We start from the raw sequence: 13,028 nt of genomic DNA on the forward strand, positions 1-13,028 counted from the left end.
CATTAATTTGTGTATTTAATTAATGTCTGCTTGCTTTTACGGCACAGAGAGTGAGAGACAGAGAAAGGGGTAGAGAAAGGATTGGAAAGAGAAAATGAGATACAAAGTTACAGACCTTTTTTTTTATATGGAAATCCTCTCAATTATCTGAGTAAAGAAGCAGAGACACTCATTTTTGCTTAGTCAAGATCTGGTGGCTCTTTGCTTATTTGCTCTATAATTAGCTGTCTTAACTCAACATAACACTACTATACTACTATATATGACAGGTGATTAGTAACATATGACCTGTGAATTTTGGAGACACAGAAGCTGGTTGTCTAGAAAAGTATAGTGCCCAAGGCACATGATGTGCTTTGAAACTAAAACTAAAAGGCACTGCTTTATTTCTGTCTAATATTCTGCATAACATTATATTTTTGACAGCACATTTATGGCATCTGGGTCTAGCAAGGCAGCTGCAATTTCTTTGTCACCAATTCACAGAATTGATCAAACACCTTGGCACAATCACTCTTGCTGTTTCTGGGTTAAAGTCCATAAAGTTTCTCTCAAAGGAGATGCCAGTTTCCAAGAGACTCTTTAAGCCCAATCACACAGGCCTAGAGACTGGTTGGCAACTGCCTCGCTACCACCAGTTGCAAGGCAAAATTAAGTATTGCCTGAACAGATGTAGTGGTTGCTGATGGTTGCTATGAAATTAATTGCTAATTGAGTCATGCACCGATCAGTGACACTCCCCATATTCACCACGAGTTGCTAGGGGGGAAAAACTGCATTCCTCCAACTGGTTTGCAAGTGGTTTTGGAGGTTGTGTGCTGTCGCTGAATGAGATTGGTAACACAAAGATCTAGGCCTGACTGACTGAGAACTTAGCTTTGCCATGCACCATTTTAGCATTAGCCATCTTCTCCCAACTTTTTGCACACATGCTGTCAGGCCTGTCAGTTTTCTTCAAGACAAGAATCTTACCATTCTTGGAAGACTGAGCAGTTTATCAAAATGAGCTTAAGTTTCAGATGTCAAAGAGACGTAAAACAGCAAAAGGCAGAAAAATCAAAAAACTTTACCTTTACCACCAAAGTAACTTTCCAGGAAGTTATACTTATAAAGTCTGTGCCGTCCGTTCCAAAATTGCAGTATTCTCCAGTACATTTATGTTGAGGAATTTTTGAGTTCTATATGCCTCTCCTTTAAAGTCTCTAGTTAAAATCCTCAGTCCAGATAGTCTTTTATTTGGTGGGGACTACACTTGATTACCAAGACGGGCATGTCACTGCAGACTATGGTCTTTTCACAGATGGCTGCTAAAACTCACTCATCAACTGATGACAAAATTAATTTCATACTGACCCAAGTGGACCCCAGTAAATTTGCAGTTGTGGAAACTATAAAAGCCTTCCTGGTCATCTACACTGGTGATTTGCTCTATGCACGTGATCAAGAACCTCCAGCCCCCATCTTTAAGAAAATGGACAGTATAATGAGAGCAGTTCAACAATGAGAACAGGGACTGGTACATATCATCGACCCTTTTTCATGCTACCTGAGCCTCCCTTCTAGTTTCTCTTGGTCTTGCAATGTATAGCCAGAAACTACCCAGAATCTCTCCTGCATCCCCACCACCTTCAACTGCACACTTTCTCAGCCATTGTTTTTTTTTCCACAAACAGAGCACTGATAACACCTGAAACATGACGGCCTGTCTCCCATGCTTCAGATAAGGAGTTTCCTGACTGTGGTGCCGTTTGTTGGTGATGGTGGTGGGGGTGAGGGGGTTGTTTGCGCAGCCAGCAGCAAGTCAATTCTCACGAATGTCGTGTACAAATATTTACATTTTATTTAGAGTCTCTTCCGTAAAAGTATGCAGTCACAAAAAAGGTTTTCAACTCAACACTGGCTGTGTCACTAGCACATTATACAGTATGCAGCACTGGGACGAAAGCTAGAGAAGCTTTGATAGACAGTGTCATTACAACAGTGGTCTCAACATTGTACATGGTTATTTGTGTGGAGCTCTACTTATTTTTGGCAAGCTTTATAAAAAACACAGAAAGAAAAAAAACAGATTTTGCATAACAAAGATGAGAGAGTTCAGAACTAAGAGGTGCGAGTTTGGTTACTATATGGAGGTACAGGCTCAAGGTAATCGTTAATCAAGACATAAATCCTTGATGGACCAATCCTAACACTCAGTCAGTGTTCTTGATTGTTTAGTTTACTGTGACCCATATTTCAGCCAGTCAGTTTAAGGTCCGCATTACGCAGGACACAGTGAATCATGCCCCATCTCCACTGTCCCCCTTCCATCTCTCTACTTTGTGCTTTTAGGGCTAAACATGCTTCACTTTTCTCCCCATAATTTCGCCAGTGCTCTTCTCCTCAACTTTACTTTATCCTGAAATAAAATTAGCATCTAAACCCCACTTGCAGAACCACACACTTCATCATGATACTACCGTTTAGTAGAACAAAAGCACTCTCCCAAAGCACAATGCAATGCAGCTCATTAAATTTATTCTGTTTTGAGTCATTCTGGAGCAAAGTTACAAAGTTTGCTCTCACAAACCTAGCAGTTATTTAAGGTGAACCAATTATACTATTCCCTTTTTTTTCTTTGAAAGTGGTCGTTACTAACAATGAACACGGCCAAGGTTTCAGATAATGAGGTCAGCATATGTAGAAGGAATCCCTGTGTGTCAAAAGCTCAGGCGTCATGCTACTCTAAATACTCTTTCAGACATTTTATTTTTACTTTTGGTGCTTTTTTAATGTCATATGCTCACATCTCAGGCTATGAGGATAGAAGCTCCACCTATCTGCTGTTCATGCTTTCTTTATGAGGGGCAGCCAATCAGAGGAAAGTTGGCTTAAAGAGGTGAACAGAGAGCAAAAGTAGCTTGTTTCAGACAGAGGAGAAACTGAGGGGCTGCAGAAAGGCCATGTATGAACTCACGAAATGCTACTTGAAATTAAATGAGGTCCACTCTGAAACAGAGATTTTCAGATGCAAGTCACATGCATCCTGTCAAAGTTCCTTTAAAAGAGAGTCTCATAACTTAACAATTCATTTGAAATGCCTCCAGGCACTTATTTGGGTGAGATAGAGGCAAAAGACCTGCTGTGGTGATCCATAAGATTTGAGTGGATTATCTAAATTAACTTAGATTTCAATGATCTGCAGGGAATAAACACTACACTACCCACTTGATTTAAAAAATGATTCTGTCTGATTCTGTCCGAAAATAATGTTTTAAACAGCCCGCCACAGTTTGACTTCTACTACCATCTTGTCTGCTGCACAATTTTTGCACAGATTTTAATTCAGGACTCTTTGAGAGACCTTTCTCTCCCACAGGCGGGCACGATGCATTCACACTCCTCACACAAACTGGACTGTGGCGGGTTAAGCATGCTCAAATTGCCTAACGGGAGTGCATTCTAAGTCAAACATGGACTGTGGATGTCCATGTCTGACATTCTGAGTTTTGGAAAGGTTGGGACAAGTTGAGTGAACTAGAACAAAGTGAGTATGGCTCAGGTCAAGGGTGATTTATCAATTGATGTTTAGAAGGTCAAGTTTGTTACAATAAATTTAATCAGAAAACAATATAACATTTTTTAGGAGGCCAAAACTCAAAAGATGATTTAAAACTGACACAAGGGTTTTAAATTTTGCTGAAACTAAATTATCAGTTTAAATCTAATAAATCCATTGATTCATGTTCTACAAAAACACTGCGCGTTTCAGTGTAAAACTGAGTGTAGAATCTTCAGTCTCAGATCTTCGAAAATAGAGGACACCAAAATATTTGGATCACTGAAATTTGAAGGACTGCAGTGAGGGAGAAGCTGAAGACAGACCAAAGGTGATGCTTCTTCTTCTTAATGTATAAATAAATAGAACAGATCTGACACGTGAGGATACGAGGATACAATATCTAAAAATGTCTTTTCTTAATAAAAATGTCTGTCTTGGCATTCAATCCACAGATCTTAACCAAATGGTTGCTTAAAAAACTGCTGTGCCATAATAAGACTACAAAAATACATAACTGTGCAAGACTGAAGCTATTAAAAGAGTCTCTGTGAATACTGCAAGCTCCATAGAGCACTGTATTGTTTGCTGGGGACGTGGGGCCTGTCTGGTGATGTTGCCCTGGGCACGAAGAGCTGAAGGCAACGCTGCAGGAACGACAGCAGTAGTGGCATTCAGAGTGAGCAAACAGCTGATATGCAGCATTTCAAACGTTGCAATTTCAAAAAAAAAAAATTGCTCCTGAAGAGCAAGGTGTGCTGGTGTGGGGCAATGCTTGGGTTCAGATGGCATAGTCATCCTGAGCAGAGGGGCTGAAGGCGGAGCTCCGCAGGACATCCAAGCAGTTGACCAGGATGAGCGTGCCGGTCAGGTGCTTCCAGCGTTTGGTGATGGGGTTCTTCATCTTGTCCAGGCCCATGTGAAGCTCTTGGATCACATCCCTGTAGCTATCGCCAATCTGAGCTGCCCACGTGACCAGGAAGTCGTATGCCGGCTTCCACATGGCCTGCAGACAAGAAGAGAAACAAACGTGTCATGATCTCCTGGGACACTGACATGTCGGAAAACTGTCACCGGCTGACAGAATGATACAGATGCACTCGGTCCACTTGTGATTTTGACAGAAGGGAAAAGTGAAACATTTGTATTTCTCAAGATGTGTCACTGTTCCTTTAAAACACAATAATCAGGTCAGGAATCACCTACACTTTCAGCTGCTTAGGTCAGCTGATTTCATCCTCTGAGAAACATGAATGTCTTAATGTTACAGATTCAAACAGACAAGCAAATAACTGAATGTTCAGTCCTAAAACATAATAAAGCTGATCAGGCTTGTACAGAATGGATTTGTTGTTTTTGCCAGTTGCAACTGAAGTTGTTGTTGTGTGAAATCTTTTTTTGGGATGTTAGGACACGCATACCTCGCTGTCCACCACCCCGTTCTTGTCACGGTGTGGTGCCTCGTAAGCATCCATTTGTTGGCGCGAAATCTTGACGAGCCTCTCGGCCATCTCCCTCCAGCGGCCGGCTACCTCCACGGCAGTGGTGAGCAGGACAAAGTCCATCACCAGTCGGGCTACAAGACCCTGACAGTCCATCTTCAACAGGGCCTGCAGAGAAAGGAGAGGGAGAAGATTTCAGATGTGGGTTCTAAATAAATTATTCACCTTTGAGTGATGGAGGTCGATTCAGAATCAATTCCTGATTCTGAAGAATTCTGGTTTGGAATCAGTGTTTAATTTCATTTCATTTCATTTCAATTCAATTCAATTTTATTTATATAGTGCCAAATCACAACAACAGTTGCCTTAAGGCGCTTTATATTGTAAGGTAGACCCTACAATAATACACACAACATGAACATACATACAGTGTGTTCACAAAAAGTCTGTTTAAGGTGCAAAGTGACCAGACGCCAGACAGAAGTCACCCTTTACAAAGATACAATTAATAAATAAATGCACATCTAGAGGTTTCAGTTTTTTCCACAGCTGGCCTCTCTAAACCACTGCAAATCTCAGCTTTGTGCAATTTTTACGAACTTCGTGTTGGATGTAGAAGTAAGAACCCTGTGTTGCTTCAGTAGCATATTTATGACATGAGGAATGCAGCAGCTCAACACTGATACACACAGGATCCAATATGAGATCCAGTACACAACAATGTCTGATGTCCAAAGTGTCCCAACATTTTCTTACAAAATTCCCCAGTCTGGTCAAAAATGTCTCTGGTCTTTTACCACGTTCATGATGTAGTTGGGTCTAAATGAACAGTAATTATCTGACTTTCTTCTAACCAAAAATAGGACAACTGAGGACAGAGAGAATACAAACTAGGAAAGAAAAATGCATGATGCTAAAGTGACTCCTGTTTGTTTGAATTTAACTGGTTTGGACAGGAGCCCGGCCCCTCCCATCAGCCCCTGCAACCTCTCTGTCTCTGTCAATTCTGCCCAGATGACTGGTGATTGTGGGAAAACTAAAGACTGCGGAGACTCGCTGTGTTCCTACGGCGGAGAGGACCTGCAGCACGTCAGAGCAGATTTGCAAATCCAAATGAATCTCATGCAAATAAGTGCATTTCCACTAATGTGTGCTGACTTTATGAGTACACTTGTGAAGACAGTGTATTCTAGAGGCTTATATCCATTTATGGAGAAATTTTCATAAAATGAGTTGCAAAGTGTTTTTTCAGCTTTATTTTGATAGATACAGTGAAGAAGGGTCAGGAAAGCAGGGGAAGACATGTGGTAGAAGGCCACGGGTTGGACTCGAACCCGGGCCGCTCTCAGCAGTGTGGCATGTGGTCGCCACATGGGGGGGGGGGTTTACACCTGGAGTGCTAATCTTCAAGCAGTGCAAGTTAAGAACTAAGTCTGAATCCTGCCCTTTACAGAAGCTAGAGGGCCCAACAGCACTGATATTAACTTTAGGCCCAACAGTTTGATGTTGCCGTGCTGGTTCCAGGTTTGTGCCAACAACACTGATCTCTTTTTGATAGAGATGCATGGAAACTGTTTCAGACTATATCACCAAATGAGGAACGAAAACTTTCTATTCTGAGTGTCCTCACAAAGACAGAAGTGTCAGCACACACTCGGATGCAGCCTTTGACTTGCAGGCTCAACAGAGCGTAGGTGAGTTTAAAGCTCCACTTTGGAACTCAGCTGGATGTGCAGGAATGTGTGGAACGACAGGATATTGGGGGGGGGGGGGGGGGGGGGGGGGGGGGGGGAGACTGGGGGAGGGGGTAAGGAATGCAGATGTCATGCTCCAGCAGCCTCTCTCGCTCTGAGAGAAGACCAGAGGATGAGATAGCGGCAGCTGGGGGCCAATCAGACGGCGTTTTGCTGGAATGCTGGAATGCTGATCTGTCGCCACATTACATCAAAGACAGAGAAGCAAACTGAGTCGATCAGACACTTCTGGACAAAATCTGCAGCTAAAGTTTGATTTGGACTTTGAGTGACAGACAGAATCACGCAATGTTTGTTTGGTATTTTTCTGGATATCTTTGTGAATGTTAAGGGGAAGAGGATTTTAGCAATACAAGCACCTGTTTCCTTGCTAGATAACAACAGGAAATTCCTGCCAAAATAAAGGAGAACACTTCCTGTCTCAACACAACTTTAAGTCTCTAACAATATTAGAATTTGTTTACTGAGGCAGAAACTGTTGGACTGACAAAGTCCAGCAAACATTAGGAAAATAAACACATATTTATTGTATTTCGTAGGTTCAGAGTTTTTAATTTTATTAACAAGGCGAGTTTAACTGAGATGTTATTATTTTGCTGTATACTGGTATTTTAATGTTTAACTTTTTAACGTATTTCCAATAAAAGAGAATAAGCATTCCCACTCTGGACAAGGAACTTTATGAAAGCACACAAGAACAGAAAATAAACACATGACACAATAAATATAAAAAGAAGTGAGTGGTCACTAAAAAGATAAAAATGCAACAGCACAAAAACCAAGAACAATGAGCTAACACACCACCCTGTGTCCTGCCGCAGAGCACACAGCCATGCGGTGACCAGGGACCGAGGAATTCCAATGAAGGCTCACAAGTTAGACGAATCTCAGCTTTGAGGTTGCAAGCTTGAAGCAACTACCAGTACAACAGGGTCACCAACAGCCACTTTATTACCAAATATAAGCTACACAGCAATGGCTAATAAGAAAATGACTTTACTTGTGGAGAAAGGGTTAAAGGGGCGCTCACACAGGATGACTTGATGCAGTGACGTGGTGACCACACACCATACAAGTCAGCGACATTTAAGCCCCTTTTCAATTAGAACCTACTCAGATCAACTCGGCACGGTTTTCAGGGTTTTCCATTAGGTTACAGTACCTGGGACGAGGTCGTTTTTAGTACCTGCTCAGCTAGGGTTCCAAGCAATCCAAATAGGTACTAAATTCTGACGTCATCAGACTGCATGGCACTGATTGGCTGGTCAGCAGTGTTGGTCAAATTACTTGAAAAAGTAATCAGTAACTAATTACTGATTACTTCCCCCAAAAAGTAATCCCGTTACTTTACTGATTACTTATTTTCAAAAGTAATTAATTACTTAGTTACTTAATTACTTTTTAAAAACACGATTTACAACCTGAATAGGTGATAAAGCGATAGATCTTTCAGCCCAATTCTACTTTTTCTACATAATCAATCATACAAAATGTAATCAAATGGAAAAGTCTCTTTTTTTAACTTGTTTTATCAGTTTTAATCTTTTAACTTTATGCATCAAGCAAAAATTTAATTATATGCAACATTCTCTGACTTGAATAAATTAGTTTAACATTTAAACCTATTTTCTGCACATTCCAGCACATAAAATAAAAAAAATTTTGTGTTTACACTCACTCTTTCAAATAGATGCACTTAAAACACAGCAGAAAATAAATAAAGTCAAAGACTCAGTGGTCCTGTTGCTCTATTTTCACCTGTAAAGCAGGACTGCGGTAGGCGGAGGTTTACCCTGGTGCAGGTGTGCCGCGGTCAGTTGAAGAATCCGCGAGTTTCTCTGTGAGTTTCCCATTACGTCGTTGCGCACTTTTTATGGAATCAAACTCAAAGTAAGGTCAGTACTTCCACGCTTTAAACGCTGCATGCTCATACTCTCTCCCACAATCGATATGTGATCCATTGTTGATCTGCACACAGCTGTTGTCACTAACGGCGCACTCGCTTACGTCACTGTCATGAGACATTCTCGCAAAAAAATCACGGTTTTAGTAACGCAGTAATGCAGCGTTCCTACGGGAAAGTAACGGTAATCTAATTACAGTTTTTGCAATAGTAATCCCTTACTTTACTCGTTACTTGAAAAAAGTAATCAGATTACAGTAACACGTTACAAGTAACGCGTTACTGCCCATCTCTGCTGGTCAGTAGTGTCACTCGATGAGTCATGAGAGCGTCTCGTTGACGAAAACCAATTTTGAAACTCGACAAGGGAAATGGCTACAAAAAACAACGCTGTGGTCCCTGAGTCTGACGAAAAGCAACAGACTGAGCAGCAGGTATATATTCGCTTCGATATCCACCTTTGTTGTAGCGTTCATCTTGCACATTTATTGTGTCGCGGGACGCACAGACAAGCATGCAAACAAGGTACTCCTGGGTTGTAATGGAAAACCAGTCGATCCGAGTCGAGTAGGTACTAATGGAAAAGAGGCTTTCGCAACTTCAGGGAATGAAATAACTGCTGTCAGCGCAAAGTGGGCGGCTCCAGAATTAATGTTTTCATAGCTTGAAGTCAAGTAATTGAAGCAACTACCAACAAGAGTAAAGGATACTGCTGATTGACATATGAAAGGTTGGTATATAGATTAGGGGGTTACCTAGGCTGCTTACTGTATGTCTGGATTGTCCCCTAGCAACCACATATCAGCTACAAAGCAATGCTGAGTGAGCTAATCACTTGCTGTTCCACAGGGGCATCTGAACTGAATGTGAATGACTGAAGCAGCCTACCTGCTGGTGCTACCTTCCCTACCATTGGCGACCCAGTATGTGTTAGGGTTGGAGGTAGGGTTTCTTTAACAACCACCCCTTTTTAAAAGTCCGAAACTTAATTCAAAATGCAACATCTTCTAGTTTCTGAAAATGTGCCTATTTAGCATGTTGCTAAAACAATAAAACCCAATAAAACTGTGTCTGGAGCTGCTCCAGCATTACAATAAAACCCTTAATCTAACACTAGACAGGTTACTGGCCACCTGATAGACCTTATCACACTTTTCTAGAGTAGTAGCACAGTGGTGTAATAACTGTCGGCTGTAGCAATGGTCCTTATAATGACCACCCGGTCCATTACAGGCATTATCATGCCTATAATGGACTGAGTGGTCAGTAATCCTTCAGTCTGTGAGGATTTTCTGCTTTACATTTTAAACTTTAAGTGTTATTTTAAGTAAAACTTGAATGTTGCTGCTTCAAAGTTTTATGTTGGTAAGCCAAAAACCAGCATTTTAAGTAAACATGCTACAAACCCTATCTTACATGTGATCTGTAATGCTGGAGCAGCTCCAGACACAGTACAGGTTCTATGAATGTTTTTTCCCTGCAGTAATGAGGTCTATTTCACTGTTTGAGTTTAAAGAAGATGTTCAAAGAAGATGTTTTGTGGATCCGCACTTTGGTCTCTTTTTGGAGCGTCTTGGTGGTTGGAAATCTTCTCCTTGCTGTAAATTTTTGATGGCGTGTTGTAAAGTATTTATCACAGAGCGTGGCTCCCTCACGAGTCACCGAGTCTGATTCTAAACTAATAATTGCACTGCAGAAGGCCGAGCTGGGCACACTGTCATTATTGCCATTTAAAAAGCTTCTATGCAGTGGGATAATACTCTGCCTCTATAGAGGAATCAACTACTGTGCTGCGTTTTTCCAAAATGTCAGCTGCTTTATGTGTTATAGGACTCTCTGAATGTTTGTGTGTGTGTTTGTTAAATGCCACCGAGTTTGTTTCACTAGCTCAGCAATCAGTGCTCTGAAGCCCTGCAGCTCTCCCTGCTGCATAAATCATCTGCTTGTCAAAATGAGAAGAAAATTCCTCCAGACATATTTTCAGAGATAACGGCGGTGTGGAAACGAACGAAGCGGGTGGTTTCGGTGTCTGTTGTTACACACCAAAACACACACACAAACACACAGAGAGAGAGAGGGTGCCTTTAGACCTGTAGAAAACAACCAAACTAAAGCAATGACAATTTTGATAAATGATTTGTTTCTTCCATTGTCCTGTTGCAGTTCTTTTCCCCTCACCTAGAAAACTGACAGTCAATCTCTCCACTTCAATCTCCTCTTTATTATTTTTCTATCCCATCTTCATTTTCCATCTGACTTCCTCCACCTCACCCATTTGCAGCCTCTGTGCTCTATCTTTGGCACACTTCTTTCTTTCTTGTCTGTTCTTTCTCATCTCTTTACCACTTTGCGAGCAGTGGTATCAGCCTCAAAAACTAAAACATTAGAGAGATTGGAGAGCCCAGCTGCTGGTTTTTACCCTGCATCTGAACTCTCCTAATTCTTAAGTAACTCCCCCCAAAAAGGCAGAATCTCCTGAGAGTAAGCGAGCTGTTGTTCAGACAGTTATTCCAGAAGCAGCAACTCACCACACCCAACCACTGAAGGAGGGGGAGGAAGAGGAAGTGGAGGGAGGAAAAAAAAGAGGAAGGAGGCCAGGGATGGGGGAAAAAAACCCTAGATTGATCTGTGTACAAAAATGGCATAGCAGAGCGCAAATTGCATATAATGGGCCTCGCCATTTTTCAGAGCCTTCCTCCAGAAATAGGATGTTATTATTATTCCCAAGCTCGATTTGCTCCACTGATCTCACTGCAAGTAATTCAGTGGGGTCAGATGTTCAGCTGCAGAACTGAGTGAGAGCTTTGAAATGAAAATCCCCTTTTAGCTCTGAGATACAACAGAGGTCCCCCGCCCCCCATGTGGTCCCACGCCTCAAGATCTTGTGGAATTTCTACACCGGCATCTGACTGAAAGGAAGAACAGGACGTGGGGTTTCTTTGGTGCTGAACAGAAGACATTCAGCTGAAAGAGCAAAGCTCACAGTCTTTTTTTAAGGGTGACAGAAGGAAATGTGTTTATTACATACTAAACTTAGTGAGCCAATACAAAATTCTCTTTGTATTTGATGCTTTATGTTGAAACAATGGAAACTTTTCTTTTGATTTTCCTGTTGTTGGGTCAGAATTAGAGCTTAAACGATTAATCCTATGACCTCTAAGTGACCGTAACCCTCATGGTCTTCCAAAGTCTGGAAATCAGGGGGCAAGCAAAGTAATCATTCAAACTGACATGCATCATAATTTAATTATTTTACAAAAGTCCTTGTTGCTTTACATAGAGTTTCAGAGATCAGGTTGATCAGTGATTACTTGCACAGCAGACGGTTCATCTAGTCCAGGGGTCCCCAACTCCAGGCCTTGAGGGCAGGTGTCCTGCAGTTATTAGATGTGTCTGTGATCCAACACAGCTGATTCAAATGGCTACGTTACCTCCTCAACATGTCTTGCAGTTCTCCAGAGGCCTAGTAATGAACTAATCATTTGATTCAGGTGTGTAGACCCAGGGTGAGATCTAAAACCTGCAGGACACCGGCCCTCGAGGCCTGGAGTTGGGGACCCCTGATCTAGTCCTTTGACTTTTTGGGGACTTACCTAAGCTGTACTTGGCCTTTTACCAAGAGTCAGGTGGGACAGACTTCATCCCCACTGGACTAGTTAACAATAGAGACTGATGGATGTTTAGAATATTAATATTATGAGTGACATAATAATAATAATAATGGATTGGATTTATATAGCGCTTTTCAAGGCACCCAAAGCGCTTTACAATACCACTATTCATTCACTCTCACATTCATACACTGGTGGAGGCAAGCTACGGTTGTAGCCACAGCTGCCCTGGGGCAGACTGACAGAAGCGAGGCTGCCATATCGCGCCATCGGCCCCTCTGGCCAACATATGAAATCATAAAGGACTGATTGTGGTGGGAATTCAGTATTTTTGTGTACTGTGTGAAAGGATTGAAAGCTAGAAGATGTGTGTGGCATCAAAGACCTTTCGCATACCATAAATTGTTTTGAGCAACCACCTATCCCACATGCTCTCATAAGCCATGAAATTCAGAATCAGAATACTTAAATTTTCGACTTTTTGATCATTTCTCACACCACAGTACGGACGTTGGTTTCTGTTACTCTATGTCAAACAGTAATAGAAACCAGTGTCATGTTTTTGTTATTGAAACTATGATATATCTCTTGACAATGTTGCTGTGAATGGATGTAGAAAAAAAGACCTGAAAAAATCTCTAGATTACCGATAATATTACCATATTGTGATACTTGAATTTTTGTCAATACTTGAATTTTTTACTTGAATTCAAAACTTATTTGGTTGTACAGCTTTAATATGTTTTTCAGCCATTATAATTTTACAGTATTAAGAATAAC

The 13,028-nt window shown here is 41.4% G+C and overlaps 1 protein-coding gene across 1 annotated transcript in view; it reads right to left on the reverse strand.

Annotated features, from left to right (window-relative positions):
* Positions 1–1,817: 1,817 nt before the first annotated feature.
* Positions 1,818–13,028, reverse strand: part of LOC101470069 (SH3 domain-binding protein 4) — a 48,316-nt gene continuing 37,105 nt past the window's right edge. The window contains exons 4-5 of the mRNA XM_004566284.4: positions 4,960–5,148; positions 1,818–4,544 (exon numbers count right to left, since the gene is read on the reverse strand). Of these exons, the coding sequence (XP_004566341.1) occupies positions 4,320–4,544; positions 4,960–5,148 (414 nt within the window). The 3' untranslated portion in view covers positions 1,818–4,319. The remainder of the gene's footprint in view (positions 4,545–4,959; positions 5,149–13,028) is intronic.

Source organism: Maylandia zebra, linkage group LG16 (assembly GCF_041146795.1).
Source record: "Maylandia zebra isolate NMK-2024a linkage group LG16, Mzebra_GT3a, whole genome shotgun sequence".
In the NCBI taxonomy this organism is placed as follows: Eukaryota; Metazoa; Chordata; class Actinopteri; order Cichliformes; family Cichlidae; genus Maylandia; species Maylandia zebra.